Source organism: Pseudochaenichthys georgianus, chromosome 17, assembly GCF_902827115.2.
Source record: "Pseudochaenichthys georgianus chromosome 17, fPseGeo1.2, whole genome shotgun sequence".
NCBI classification, from domain to species: Eukaryota; Metazoa; Chordata; class Actinopteri; order Perciformes; family Channichthyidae; genus Pseudochaenichthys; species Pseudochaenichthys georgianus.
Window position 1 is genome coordinate 9,287,200 of NC_047519.1, and position 15,904 is coordinate 9,303,103.

A 15,904-nucleotide genomic window follows, 5' to 3' on the forward strand; every position below is an offset into this window, starting at 1 on the left:
ATTTGTTCTTTAATCCACCCTGCCTGAAAACCAATGCAGCGTAGATGTGGATAGACGTCAGTGTCTGTATTCTAAATATGAAGCAACAGCCAGCAGGCGATTAGCGTACCTTAGCATAAAGACGAGACGCAGGGGAAAACAGTTAGCTTGCTTCTGTCGAAATTTATCAAACGGTTTCTACTAATAGCTACTCTTATGTAATCTAACTTCTAATACAAAAGCCAAAAGGGCCCAAATAAATACAATTAATGTTGATTGGCTAACTAGGTCATTAAGAACTTTTGAAACAACATCCATAACATTCATCTGGCTGCAACTTTCGAATTATTTATCTAATATATCATATTCCAATGACTGTATATAGACTCTTATTGCACTATTTTACTATTTTCTTTTTTGTATTTACTTGCACTGTTTTTTCTGTTGTTCTGTTTTATTGTGTTGCACTGTTGGATTTTCATCGTCATAACTACCCTGTAGCTATGTATGTATGACTAATAAAAGCCTTGAACCTTGAAGTGACAGTTAGCATATGTCAAACATTTTGAACTATACAATTAACTAGTTTGACAGATGTTGTTTTATGCTTTACATATTTTAGCCAGTAATCAGGTTTCTGACCAAATCTAACAAACATTTTAACTACATTTAAATTAAAACTAATTAAAATGTGAATGAACACTTGTTTCTATCGAATATCGGTAAGCGAACTATGCGTTGTTCACTGAGGTAAGCAGTAGGTAGCACCATTGTCCAGTTGGAAATCATTGCATAACAAGAGGGTGCAGCAATAATCAGACCTTGAATAGTGAAAAGTAATGTAAAAAAAACTATAGATCATGCAAATGTTTTTATAGATTTAAAGATGTATTTTTCCTTTGTTCAAGTTTCTTTAAGTGCGAATTGAAAATCTGCCAACAAAAGAGTTGTATAAAGAAAGCACCTAATGACTTAAAAGTTATTTTCACTTTTGCTATGTTTTTATGATTAAGAATTTACCATACAGTAACCATGTTTAGCAAAAGATAAATACTTACAATTTGAAGTAACATTATGGTGATTTTAAGTTAGACTGCTATTTGGTAGTATGTAGGCATATAGGGGGGCAATTAGGCCCAGTGTTTTCATAGACAGAAGTAATACCATCTTTATGTCGCATAGGAAAGAGCTTAAACAGCTGGCTCAAAATCCGAAAAAAATTAACATCTAACATCTAGGTCTGGTTCTAACCAGTTTGTCAAGATCATTCGGTCACCACCTACCAGGATTCTTAATCAATGGTGTGAACTGTGTAACTGAAAGCTGTTTTATTCACTTCCTGTTATGTTGACAGGAAGCTGCCCAAAACAAAGGCTTTCACCTGTTATCTGTACATTCCCCTGGCATTTTGAGTGAGTTTTTAAAAGAGAATCATCAGTCCTTTGTTTTTCTTAGATTTGTAAATGTCTAATGTAGACTTCCTTGTATTTATGCTGTAGTAAAGTACCCATGATGTAAGCAATATAATACTGAATGTCATTGTCACATTGTTGCTGTTTTTTATGACTAAACATTTTTAAATTGCAATTATTTTTATTTACGGTAGTGAACTGAACTGAGGCTAACTAATACATAAAATACATACAGTTCAGAACATGTGAAATTACGATTTTTCCAACCTTAGGGCTGTAATGTATTTTAAGGGTTAAAGCAGGGGTGTCAAACTCAAATACACAGTGGGCCAAAATAAAAGAAATGGGTACTAGTCGAGGGCCGGACTAGTTCAATGTTTATTGCAAAACTTATTGAAATTAACTTATTAAACCTGGAACTAACAAAGCTTAAATTATTGCCTATGAAAACAACATTAAACATTAAATAATCAGTTGCATTCATTTCTTATGGTTCTATCTGCAGCTTTTCTAGAGTCATTTTTTATGATTACATTTTTCCACAGGCACAGCTTAAAAAAAAACAATTTCCCTCAAAGAAAAAAACAAACATGCCCTGTTGTCGCAAGAGAAAAAGTGCAAAAAGGAAATGTAAACTCAGTTTGCTGCTCTGTGATTCTAGTTCAAGCCAGATACTTGGCATCTCATCTTGGGTGCAAGTTCATCAATGTTTGGGGTCAGGCTCTGAGCTGAGGAGACCCTCAGGATGGAGTGAAGGTGTGGGTGCAATATACCGGCGGGCCAGACCTAATAGTAATTAGAAATTATCCTGCGGGCCGAAATTAAATCCACCAAGGGCCTGATTTGGCCCCCGGGCCTTAATTTTGACACATGTGGGTTAAAGGAATGATTCAACATTTTTTTGAAAACTATTAACCACATTTCCCAAACCATTCCTTTTAGTACAGTTGGTAATTATAAACATAACTCAGATTCAATAGTTTCAGATAATTGAACATCTGTTCAGTATTGCAGAGCAAGAGGTAATATTCTGGTAAACTCTGCTGCTGCAGAGATTTCTGATTAGATGTTCTACTCTGGGCACCAATACTGCACGTGAAATGCCATGGCAACAATGTGGTGGTTGAGATAATTCAGTCTGGAGCAAAGCAATGGGCTGACCAACAACTTTTTAGTTACGGTTCCTTCAGATAATTGTATTTCTACAGGATAACCAGCAATGTGTCTTTCTATTACCACTCTTACATTCACTTTATCCTGATTTGTTTCACCTACCTCCATTTTATTTCAATGTCATCCCCCGTATGTGCTTCAGTCGGCCATTTTGTTGCAATGTTTTGCTACCTGCACTTACAGCTGCTTTGCTACTACTCTAAATCATAATGTAACTTTGATAACAATGGACAATATATCGATATATTCACAGTGCAGAATATCAAGCCTGGATACAAGCTGATTTGTATACTGTTGTGACACAATTTAACCATGACAACACACGTCAATATGTAGGGGAAGTCTTCTGCTAGAAAGGTAGAGAACACTCAATTGGGAGTTAATGCATGCAAACATTTTTAACATCTGAATCAACCCATGCTCGTAAACATAAGAAGTTTAAATATGCCATAACTCATTTGCCTAACATTTTCAAGCTTGATAAATGAGGTGGCATCAAATACATGATAATAAGTCTTAACCTAAGAAAAGGTTTTTAAGCAAACTTAATAAGTTGCTTTTAAGTCACAAGTCGGAATTGTTTTATCACGTTATCTATTTTCATGTGACTATGCTTTACCCAAGCTAGATGGTAAAACGCTCGCTGTGGTGACATGAACTCTTATCTGAAGACAATTTCGTTATCGGTTTCTGCACCCGTCTGTGAGTTTCCTCCATCTGTCGGACAATTATATCTATGGCTCAGTTTTTGATAACTCTTTCACTTCCCTTCAAGCAACGTCTACTTTTGCTGGGCCTGAGAATAAGTAGGCCAAATTCAGTCTTTTTCACAGTACCCAATGAACTTCACCCTTCCACACACAGTCGTTGAAGAGGAAGTTGTGGTGAGCAGCCTGTGTTGCTCTAAAATAATTCCCCCCTGTACATTCAATGCCACCAACAGAAGCAAAACAACATGTTCGTCTAACACCCACCGTCACAGAGAAACCATTCCATGTCTACTTCCACTTTCCAAACGCAAAAATCAGACAACAAACAAATGTTAAGGCCGCACAGGCGAAAGAGAACAATGTAGCGTTTTATTTTTCCATATCGTTGAAGGTCATTCTTACATGCTGAATTTACTCTCTTTGTGGATGTGAACATTATGTCCAAATGTGTTTTGTTGTGCTCCTTTGTATTTGCATGCGTTTTACATACAGTAGGCGATGACACAAGTTTGTATAATCCGCCATGCCCTGGCCATGACAAGGCAAAAAACAAAGATAAAGCAATGACTACTGTCTAACACTATGAAGAACTCTACATAGATACAATATAAACGGTGCTTCTTTGATGGTATATTTAAATAAGGGAGAATAAGCTTAGTCAAAGAGGATTTTCCCATTACATCAGATTATTTGAACCCTCCTTGTACTTTTTCACGCCTCGGTCTTTGGCTAATTTAAATGAAGACGTTCATGCGGTTCCTCCTCACAATGTACAAAATGCAGCAGAGATGTAAACCACACAAAGACAGAACGGAAGTGTGAGGCAGTTTTCAGTTGCTTCTTCTTGTTTTCAGAATGAAGCTGCATGAAGGACTTTGTCCTTCGTGTTTTATTTTACAACCAATGACCGTATTACAGTATACAGATGGGTCAGGGTTAGGGTTAGACGACAACAAAAGTGATTTGGATCGCATTCAAGAGGGCCACACTCAAATGTCATTCAACTGATTTATGTTTAGTTAGATATACCACAAATCAGGCAAGAAAAGCTGAAACAGAAGCATAGCAAAACACTCACATATTTATTTGCACTTGAAATGTAAAGGATATTTGGATTTATATTGGTATAATCACTTAGATAAAGTGATAATAATATTTTACAATGAATATTTTTAATAATTAATCTGGAGGGGAAAAAAAGGTAATCATACAAGCATTATGTGCACAATCCCTTTATAGATTTGACCTTGACATAATTAAAGAGATAAGGTATAATACACGCTGCAAATTCTCTTGAGATGTAACTGTCTACTGAATCACACAGGTTAAGGAAAGAAACAAAAGAAGCTATTTCTGCTACACTTGGGATTTGGATTGTATGGCATAAACCTGTTAACCACACTGAAATCAAAGAGCGCTATACAGCAGATGAGAGTCGGAAAGCAGATTTGGCGAGCCTCCATCTGAGAGGCTGTCAGTTTGGAGTCACCTTGAATCGCTTCTCTTCAGCAGTCCCTGATAGATGCCAGATTTTAGGAAGCGCGGGTAGCAATCCCTGGCCATCAGACTGTAGATGAGCTTCTGTGCCGTATCAAAGGAAGTCAGGGAGGGCTTGGAGATGTTCTTTGTTATGTTTTCTCTGGTGCCGCAATCTATGTTGATCTGGAATCAAACGATATCGCCGTCTTACAGCAGCTATTTTCAACAACTTGTGAGCACATTTCTAAGGTTGTACCACCGTGAAGCAGCCACTAAAGGCCTTCTAAATTCAGAGTATGAATAAATAACTCTTTCTCTCTTTCAGCTTGCAGTTGTTTACCTGTCTCGGCGCTTCTGTTTGGACAAACTCGGAGTAGATCCTGTTGGCGGAGGAGATCATCTCTGGCGCCGTCTTGATTTTTTTATACTCCTCACAGGCGAGCCAAAACAGAATGTTCTCCTCGCTGTACTGGGACTTCAGGAACTCCCGGAAAGCTATCTGCCCGGCTGAAAATCACAATTTTGTTTAGGTTGGATAGCAATATATACAATCACGTATATGCACAGACAGGAGAGACTCGTACCTTTACAACCAAGGACTTTGTCCACGGACTCACTCCAAGTCTCAACATCTCCCAGTGGATCCTTGGGAAAGCAACACAATCTACCCTTGAAAAGAGCATCAAGATCTATCACTAGCCAAGTTATCTGTGAACTCAACAGCACAATGCACCTGCAAACCACACTTGCATGTTTTAAAATGACTTGCAAACAGTTCAGAGCATTGACATCAACCTAACAAATCACTAGAAGACCCTTCAGATCTCAAGACACAATGCAAATTGAGACTTACAGTGAGAAAACTCTTCGATATTTTCCACATGGTTGCTGTAAGCTGTTGCCTGCTTAAAAAAGGTAAAGACCTCCAAAAAATAAAATATGCAGTAACTCACTTTATAGCCATCTCCTAGTCCTGTTAGGAAGAGAGACACAGATAAGATCCTGCCAGACTGAAGATGGGGTTGTGATTGTTTGGAAAGGAAGGAGTCAAGTGACTGAACAAATCTAAATGACCCACACCCAACATGAATGGAATATATGGAAATCTTTATGCAAAGTGTTGTTGTCGGGAGAGACGGGGCATCCTTCCGTGTCTGGAAGAGCTCGGCTGTGATTTTAAATGACCGCAAATGTTCTTCAAAACTGTGCTCATCATAACTGTGGATTTGACAAAATGAAGATAGCAAGTAGTTATATAAATAACCTGAATTCAGATGATTTAAACTACTAACTACTTTAGATTTCCATTCATCAGTAATAACTACTGTATATTCTACTTTGGGCAAGCGAGTATAATCATATACAGTATATCATGACATAAAGTTCTGCCTGCTGTGGTAGAGCACTACATTTCAAATTCAGAACAGGATTTAACTAAAGGATTAAGCAATGGTCAGGAAGCTCCCGACCATAAACAAATAGCCAAAAACAAATTCACTGTTAAGGAAAACTCTCGTCATCCTGCCATTTGCATATCTGCAGTGTTCCTTATTCATCAAGACAAAAGCATAAACAAGCATTAAATGAACAATGTGTGCCTTATACCTCAGGTAATGCTGGGGAAAACCAACCTTTGAAACTAAAAGCGTATAATTTAGTATCATCATTTAGTCAATGATGAGGGTATTACAATTCATCCTGAGGGAAACATGAATGAATGTGCCACATACCATAGCAATCCATCCAGTAGTTGTCAAGGCGTGAACCTCATATTGGTCCTCGAGGAAAGAACTCAGGGGATCACCAAATTCAGGTACTTCATTTAGTGCCGATGCATTGAGTAGGTTAAGATATTTCTAAGTTTGAACTTTTACATGTTGGCAGAGCTATATGGAAAGTCAGAGAATCACTACAGTTGTTGGGATTCATCCTATGGGGAATATAAATATCTGTACAAATGTCCTTGCTTATCTATTTAATGGTGGTCAAGAGTTCAAAACAAATCTTCTGGTGGTGCTACGGGAAAAGTCTGGGGAGCCCCAGAGTGAGTGGGATTCATCCTCTGGGGAACAGGATTGTCTTTAATCACTTCCATGGCAATCCGTAAAGCACTCATTGGGATTTTTCAGTGTGGACTAAAACGGTTGAGAGTCCAACCAACTGGCAGAAAATAAACATTAGCATTCTTAGATGATTTTCGCGAGCATGAATATTAGGTAAATCATTTAATGAAAAGTGTCAATAGTGTTATTACTACCATTTTTGGACTCCTCGTTCCCTTGCCGTCAAGGTTTTCTTTTAATATTGTTTTTTAAGATGCCTGAAGTAAGGTTGGTGGTTTTCACAGGCTCAAGAAATGTTTTACGTTGTGTTCTATGACAGGTTTAGGGTTCTAGGGTTAGATTAAGTAAAGCAAAGCTTTTACTTGTCTCTAAAAAGGCAGTTACTTATACATGCCATCAAGCTGAACATTAGTTCACCTTTATGTTTTTGACATGAATTTATGAATCCTTGGTGTAGTTTGTTTTTAGCCGTTATCTTTTTCTTCTGACGATTGGAGTTACGCTTCAGAAAAGTAAAACTTTCATTTGTGTAGACCATCTTGCACTAAACACTAAAAGTGTTAGTATCCTCATCGTTTATATTTTACACAGAGCTTATATTTTGCAGTACTCCAATGGAAAGAACATATTGATTTTTTTCTCACGGAAACCAGCACGATTGTAACTCCCAGAACTCTTTTCAGTGTTTTTAGTGTACTTTTCAACTTTCATCAAACGATGTTTGATTTAAATGTTCTAATGTTCTATGTTTAAAAGACTCAAATAGATCAACACAGGAACGATATTTCTGACTTGCCATTGCAAAGCCGAAAGGAACATACATAGTCACGTTATCCTGAGCTATATGTGGAGCAATGTCCCTTAGGTGTAAAAAAAAAGGAACATTAAATTGTAAACCAAACAGTATATCAGATACAATACTTCCAGTGTGTTTTAACCCATGGTTTTATTCTGTCCTGTCAGTGGTGGAGATGTTGAGGGCCCAAACAAACCAATAATGTAAATCACAACAGGTGATGGAAAACACCCAGGCTACCCGTATTTGCATGTGTGTACTGTAGACGCACCAGGTCAAGACATTTGTTTTTCAAAAATGGCACAGCCAGGAAAGTAGAACTGGGGAGTGTCTTTGTGAACTCATTGCAAAGTTCTCAAGATGTTCTGTATTGTTCTGTAAAAGTTGTTCTGAACAGTCAGTGTATCCATCCACAGCAAAAGGGACAACGCGGAAAAAGCTTATTGTAAAAGATCATTGATATATTCCCAAATAAATTGAAATGGGTTAGACCAAGTGTCTTTGGTGATACAGCAAAGCACTTCATACCAAGATGCATGTTTTCCAACCTTACACAGGGTGGCACTCTCGTCCTCTTCAGGCCCCCAATCTGTATTCGACAACAGCTTTCTCTGTCATTGATAGCAATTTCTCTTTGCTGTTGGTCCTGCTTGTTTTATTTATCCAATCACAAACATGGTTTTGACCCTTCTCCTGTGGGGGCTGGTGCACGAAAAACCTATTCCAATTAGTTTTCAAATCCCTGAAAGTAAATCAGTAAGCATGCCAGTGATTTAATTAGAAAGTGTTTCATCTACAGTATTTGTCTCAACTTGTAACATGAAAATAGCAAACAACAGGGATCCTTGCGGTGAGATTTGTTACTTTTTTCTTTTCAGCAGTGATCTTTTCCGATTTTTGATGGCCCTAAAAATAACATTGAGCAAATTAAATGATAGACAAATTCAAGGTCAAGCATCTACTCGACCTCAGTGAAAAAAAAACAAAGATACAAAATGTTCAGTATGTTTCCACTTGGCCCAATGCAGCTGACAGATGGTAGAGTATTTTTCTACAGAAATGGTTTGAATGATATTTAGCCTTCAGCAGAGAATCTGTCTAAATTCTCAAGAAAACCACTCAACTGTTCATTGGCAAACATGTGGTCGCTTTCAGAGTTGTAGGAGGTTGCCCGCCAATCATTCAACTGAATCTTAGTTTTCCCCCATATAAACACAATCTCCTTGTTGAGGTCCCAACACTTTGGTTTGGCATTTAGTATTGCAAGTACAAAGTTTCACCTTGAGACTGTCGATATCGTTGCAGGCCAGCAGCATCAAGTGCAAACGGATTTGTATGGGGTACATTTCACAAGTCAATATCTAAGCCTGGGAGTCGGCAACTCTGTTACTAAATTTGTCTCACGTAGAGTTAGATAAAAGCTTCTAAGATGAAACAAATATGTTCTTAAATTAGAAACATGTGGTGAAAAAGTGTTAGTACCAGTGCCCTAGGGTGCAAAACTTCTGACTGACTTTTGCTAAGATTGAGGAATCTTTTAAAAAGCAACCCATTTGTTTGAGAGAATGTGTTTTTTGTTTTGTTTTATACATGTAGTACTGGTTCTCATTTAGTTTTACAAGCATTATATTGTTAGGGTAACTGTTCTTTCAGTCTTTTGTTTCCCTCCAGTGGATCATGTTTGACTTGTGGATCATTTCAGAGGCTTTTTGTGCAGACTGAGTCACACATTTAAATACCAATGGGAATTTTTATTTAGTGGGCAGGTAATCTTAAACTGTAATGAATTTACCAGGACAGCTCCTTCGACATTTGTTACAACTTCATCCAATCAATCGACAATCAATCAATCACATTTTATTTATATAGCTCAATATCACAAATTACTCATTTGTCTCAGGGGGCTTCACAGTTTGTACAGAACACAACACCTTGTGTCCACTCCTTAGACCATCCCATCGTACAAGGAAAAACTCCCAAAGAAACCCCACAGTTAAAGGCAAGCCTGAGCCAGCCCTAACTATAGGCTTTATCAAAAAGGAAATTATTAAGCATACTCTTAAAAGTGGAGAGGATGTCTGCCTCACAAACACAAACTGGAAGCTGTTTCCACAGAACTCAGTAGTCGCATTACATTTTCCCCCTCTTCTCCGTGTGTGAGTGGACTCGTGGATGCCTAATTCATGTTAAATGTGAGGTATTGAATTCTGTTTCTTAGTTTATTTTTCAAAATTATAGTTATTTAGGCTGAGATGTCTGGGAAGGCTTCTTGAAAGAACCCTGGCATCTATGTAAATGAGATAAACCAACTCTTTCTGTGTTTTATATGTGATAAATAAAATGTAAAAATATTGAATCACGATTAATCACATAGTTAAATCGCCAATTAATCACAACATTTTGTATCTGTTCTAAATGTACCTTAGGAATATACTCTTATCAACATATGAGTGGACAAATATGCTTTATGCAAATGTTTGTTTATTATCATTGGAACAATGAGTTTCATGTATGTGACAAATATTTTCCTGAATATTCTCAACACACAACCTGGAACCTCTCTCTCTTACACTCTCTCCCAACCCTGTCTACTTCTCTGCACTGAGCCAGTTGCTCAAACAGACAAGCCTGTTTACAGTTGTCGGAAAAATGCCTCTCCTCTGTCTTCATAACAGTCAAAGCATGAGATTGAAGTTCCCACCTACGGTCAAAATAATGTGCTGTGATGTGCAGTCGACACGTTGGATGCGATCCGAATTATCTAACGCAGCCCCTCGTCCTCCACAATGTTAAGCTGTAGCCACCCATTTAGCTATCGCTGTTGTTGTCCAGGCGTCTCCCCGGCAAACTTTCAAGCGTGGTCTGCCGCAAGCGAGCGGCAGGAGCTGGGCTGTCAGCAGAGGCGGACTGGCCGTCTGTAGAATCTGGAGAACCACAGAACGGCCGGTCGTCAAGTGCGGTTGACGCCTAGCATTCCGGATTAACTGGTTTTCCGATCAACTGGTTTACAGAGGTGAGGGACGTGGCCTTCGACTGAAATACCCATTTCAATCGCTTCTTCTGTCGTTTACATACATCTTTTGGTATATTTGTCTCGGTAGGAAGACTTTGATGCACATTCAGTACCAGTGTGTGAGGTTGTGGTTACAGATGGCGATATCCGGACGCGAACAGCAAGGACTACAAAAAGAAAAAAGAGTTGACTGGGGATGTCTGTTCAAAACATTGCGTGCTCGAATAAATCATTTAAACCAGCTATTAGCTGACGGTCGGCACCGCCCTTACTTTATTATGTTTTTAAACGACCTCATCGAAGTTGCGCCGACAGAGGTCCGCCGTTTCCCCGCAGCGAGGCTTCCCGCCCGTTGACAGTTCACTAGCACCCCCCCCTCTCCCACCATCTAACTAACAACAACAACAACAAAAACAACAACAACAACAACAACACCACTTTGGGTTCTGAAACTACGGGGCGGGCCGAGGACAAATACACATTAGTAACGCGTTAACTTGACAGCCCTAATATGTGTGTATTCTCTATGCAGTTGACATTATTAATTACTCCTTTATTTTTTCCACGCACATACTTTGGGGGTGAACTCAGTGGGATGTCTGACATTCCAAATTCAAATGTATTTGTCTTTGTCAGAAGTGTAGCCTGTGCATACATATATCAATCAATCAATCAATCAATCAATCAATCAATCAATCAATCAATCAATCAATCAATCAATCAATCAATCAATCAATCAATCAATCAATCAATGTTTATTTATATAGCCCAATATCACAAATGTTACATTTGTCTCAGTGGTCTTCACAGTGTGTACAGAATATCAGTATGACAATACGACACCCTCTGTCCTTAGACCCTCACATTGTACAAGGAAAAACTTCCGAAGAAAACCCACAGTTTAAAGGGAAAAATGGGAGAAACCTCAGGGAGAGCAACAGAGGAGGGATCCCTCTCCCAGGACGGACAGACGTGCAATAGATGCCGTGTGTAAATTGAAAAGATAATACATTTGCAACATAGGTAGTCCAAATGTTTGGAAATGCATGTGTGTATAATAGGAAGATGAATCCACGAGGATATCCATCCAGGACCGATGATCCAGGACCACAGCCACGACTCGCGATCCAGGGCTCGCGATCCAGGACACAGGACCGCAGGATCATCCATGACTCCGGATCCCGGCGTATATAGACGCCAAAAATAAAGACATTTGGGGAAGCTGGGTTAATCGGAACATGAGAGTACACAGGTATAGACAGAGAGAAGGAAGAAGTAAGATGTCCCCCGACAAACTAAGCCTATATCAGCAAAACTAGGGGTTGAATCTAATCAGCCCTAACTATAAGCTTTATCAAAAAGGAAGGTCTTAAGCGCACTCTTAAAAACGGATAGGGTGTCTGCCGCCCGAACACAAACTGGAAGCTGATTCCACAAATGTGGAGCTTGATAAGAAAAGGCTCTGGCTCCCATTGTACTTTTAGAGATTCTAGGAACAACCAACAACCCTGCATTCTTGGAACGCAATGCCCTAGTAGGACAGTAGGGTATAATGAGTTCTTTAAGGTAAAATGGCGCCTGCCCATTAAGGGCTTTGTAGGCGAGAAGAAGAATTTTAAATTCTATCCTGTGTTCTATAGGGAGCCAGTGTAAGGCAGCCAGAACAGGAGTAATGTGGTCCCTTTTCCTAACTCTGGTTAGTACACGAGCTGCAGCATTTTGAATCAGCTGAAGCGACTTGACTGACTTCTTGGTACTCCCTGATAATAAAGAGTTACAATAATCCAGCCTTGAAGTAACAAATGCACGGACTAGTTTCTCTGCATTGTTTTGAGGCAAGATATGCCTGATTTTTGCAATGTTACGTAGATGGAAGTAGGCGGTCCTTGAAATTGATTTTATGTGGGCGTTAAAGGATAAATCCTGATCAAATATAACACCAAGATTCCTTACAGTCTCACTGGAGGCCAAATTAATGCCATCCATAGTTAGTATATCTTTAGATAATTTGTTTCGTAGATTCTTCGGGCCAAGTACAATAACTTCAGTTTTGGTCGTGTTTAACATCAAAAAGTTTAAGGTCATCCACGTTTTTAAGTCCTTAAGGCAGTCTTGAATTTTATTTAGATGATTAATTTCATCAGGCTTGATTGATAAATATAGTTGAGTATCATCCGCATAACAATGAAAGTTTACAGAATGATTCCTTATAATATTGCCTAACGGAAGCATATATAATGTGAACAAAATAGGTCCGAGCACTGAGCCCTGTGGCACTCCATGGCTAACTTTGGTTTGCGTGGAAGATTCATCGTTAACACGTACAAACTGAGAGCGTTCAGATAGATAGGACCTAAACCAGCCTAAAGCAGTTCCCTGTATGCCAACTAAGTGCTCTAGTCTTTGCAATAGGATATCATGGTCGATAGTATCAAATGCAGCACTGAGATCGAGCAAAACAAGAATAGAGACAAGTCCCTTGTCTGAGGCTATTAGAATGTCATTTGTGACTTTAACCAGAGCTGTCTCTGTGATATGATGTGTTCTAAAGCCAGACTGAAAATCTTCAAATAAATCATTGTTTTTTAAGTAATCACACAACTGTTTTACGACCGCTTTCTCAAGAATTTTTGAGAGGAACGGAAGATTAGAAATAGGTCTATAGTTGGCTAAAACCTCTGGATCGAGGTTGTGCTTTTTAAGAAGCGGTTTTATCACTGCTACTTTGAATGATTGTGGAACATAGCCTGATAATAAAGACATATTCATAATATTTAATAAAGAAGTGCTAATTAATGGAAAAACTTCCTTCAACAGCTTAGTTGGAATTGGGTCTAACATGCATGTTGATGGTTTAGAAGAGAGAATCATTGAATGTAATTGTTCAAGGTTTATGGCTGAAAAGCATTCTAGTTTACTATCTAGTGTAATATTAGAACTTACGTTTCCGGGAGCTGTTGATAACACTATACTGGTCAAAGGCAAGAGGTCATTAATTTTGTTTCTAAGAGTAACAATTTTATCGTTAAAAAAGCACATAAAATCATTGCTACTGAGTGTTATGGGAATAGAAGGCTCAATCGAGCTGTGGCTCTCTGTCAGCCTGGCTACAGTGCTGAAAAGAAATCTTGCATTATTCTTATTCTCATCTATTAATGAAGAGTAGTAGGCTGCTCTCGCTTTATGCAGTGCTTTCTTATATTCATTGAGAGTAATATGCCAAATTAAACGAGATTCTTCAAGTTTAGTGGAACGCCATATCCTTTCAAGTTGTCTAGACTTTTGCTTTATTTTGCGGGTTTCGGCATTATGCCATGGAGCTAATCTATGTTGTTTTATTTTCTTCTTTTTCAAAGGAGCAACAGAGTCTAATTTTATTCGCAGCGCATCTATAGCACTATCAACAACATGATCAATTTGGGGTGGTGTACATTTTGTATAAGTTTCCTCCCCTACATGCAGACATGCTATCGAGTTAAGTATTGGTGGAATCTCTTCCGTAAATGTGGCTATAGCACTAACAGATAGGTTTCTGCTGCAAGAGCTTTTGACTAATGCTTTGTAGTCTCGTAATAGTACTTCAAAAGTTACTAAGAAATGGTCGGATAAAGCAGGATTATGCGGTTCGACTAATAGTTGCTCAATTTCAATACCATAAGTCAGAACAAGGTCGAGAGTGTTATTATAGCAGTGGGTTGGTTTATTTACACTCTGACAGAAACCAACATAATCTAATATAGAGTTAAATGCAACAGTAAGGCTATTTTTATCATCGTCAACATGAATATTAAAGTCACCTACGATAATTACTTTGTCTGTTTTAAGAACCAAAGTTGATAAAAACTCAGAGAATTCTGATAAGAATTCTGAATAAGGACCTGGTGCACGATACACTGTAACAAATAAGATTGGCTGCAAAGTTTTCCAGGTCGGATGCGTAAGACTAAAAACGAGGCTTTCAAAGGAGGTATAATTTAATTTTGGTTTAGTATTGATAAGTAAACTTGAGTCAAAGATTGCTGCAACTCCACCTCCTCGGCCCGTGCCTCGAGCAATATGAGTGTTGACATGGCTGGGTGGAGTGGCCTCATTTATGCTGACATATTCTTCATGTCTCAACCAAGTTTCAGTGAGACAGCATATATCAATACTATAATCTGATATTAAATCATTTACCAATATTGCTTTAGATGCTAGAGATCTTATGTTTAAGAGACCACATTTAATCTTCCTGTTTTGTTGCACTGTAGTAGTTGTTACATTTACTTTTATTAGGTTATTATGTATGACACCTCTATTAGGTTTTACCTTAAATTGTCCTTGGGCAGACACACACACCGCTAATATTGGGTATTTTATTGGGTTCGGGATTCCTATGGATGACTGCCCAGGAGAGACCGCAGAGAAGCGTGTAAGACTGCGACTCCGCCTCCTGGTCTCAACTCCAGTTTGTCATGGATTAAGTCCAAAAAGCCCTGAAATGTTTGCCGAAATGAGATCTGCACCTTCCAAAGTAGGATGAATGCCGTCTCTCTTAATCAGACCAGGTTTTTCCCAGAAGGCTGTCCAATTATTTACGAAGCCCACATTGTTTGCTGGGCACCACCAAGACAACCAGTGATGAAATTATGACATGCGGCTATACATGTCATCATTGATCAGATTGGGGAGGGGACCAGAGAAGATTACGGTGTCCGACATTGTTTTAGCATAACTACACACCGACTCCACATTAAGTTTGGTGCATTCTGATTGGCGTAAACGAACATCATTACCACCGACGTGAATAACAATCCTAATGTATTTACGTTTATTTTTAGCCAGCAGTTTAAGATGCGCCTCAACGTCGCCCGCTCTGGCCCCCGGAATGCATGTGACTGTGGAGGCTTCGGTCTCTAAATTCACGTGTCTCATAATAGAGCTACCAATAACCAGAGTTGGCTTCTCAGCGGGTGTCTCGCTGAGTGGGGAATATCTGTTAGATACGTGAACGGGTTGGTGGGGACCTGCGGGTTTCGTGTTATGCCCCTTCTGAACAGTCATCCAGTCTCCCTGCTGCTCGGGAGTTGCCGGGGGACGGCTAAGAGGAGCTACCTTTGGCCGGTCCGCACTGGCTAACATGGGCTGTAGCTGAGTTACTTTCTAAGTTGCGGAGCCGGGCTTCTATGGCTATGATTCCCGCCTCCAACCTAACAACTATACTACATTTAACACATGTATCCTTACCAGTAAAGGAGGCCGGTAAGTAACCAAACATGAGACAGGAAGAGCAGGAAATT

General features: G+C 39.0%; 1 protein-coding gene across 1 annotated transcript; it reads right to left on the reverse strand.

The window, feature by feature from the left end:
* Window positions 1-4,759: 4,759 nt before the first annotated feature.
* LOC117462915 (regulator of G-protein signaling 21-like) lies at window positions 4,760-5,717 on the reverse strand. Its single transcript, XM_034105282.1, has 4 exons — window positions 5,707-5,717; window positions 5,338-5,417; window positions 5,094-5,260; window positions 4,760-4,936 (listed from the first exon to the last, which is right to left on the reverse strand). The coding sequence occupies exons 1-4, from the start codon at window positions 5,715-5,717 to the stop codon at window positions 4,760-4,762; spliced, it is 435 nt and encodes a 144-aa protein (XP_033961173.1).
* Between the last annotated feature and the right edge of the window lie 10,187 nt (window positions 5,718-15,904).

What these genes read in the sequence shown, in the direction of transcription:
- LOC117462915 (XM_034105282.1), bottom strand. An exon ending in CAAAGTCCTTGGTTGTAAAG is followed by an intron (nt 5,261 to 5,337) that starts GTACGAGTCTCT and finishes TGTGATTTTCAG; the next exon opens with CCGGGCAGATAGCTTTCCGG. An exon ending in AAACAGAAGCGCCGAGACAG is followed by an intron (nt 4,937 to 5,093) that starts GTAAACAACTGC and finishes GTTTGATTCCAG; the next exon opens with ATCAACATAGATTGCGGCAC.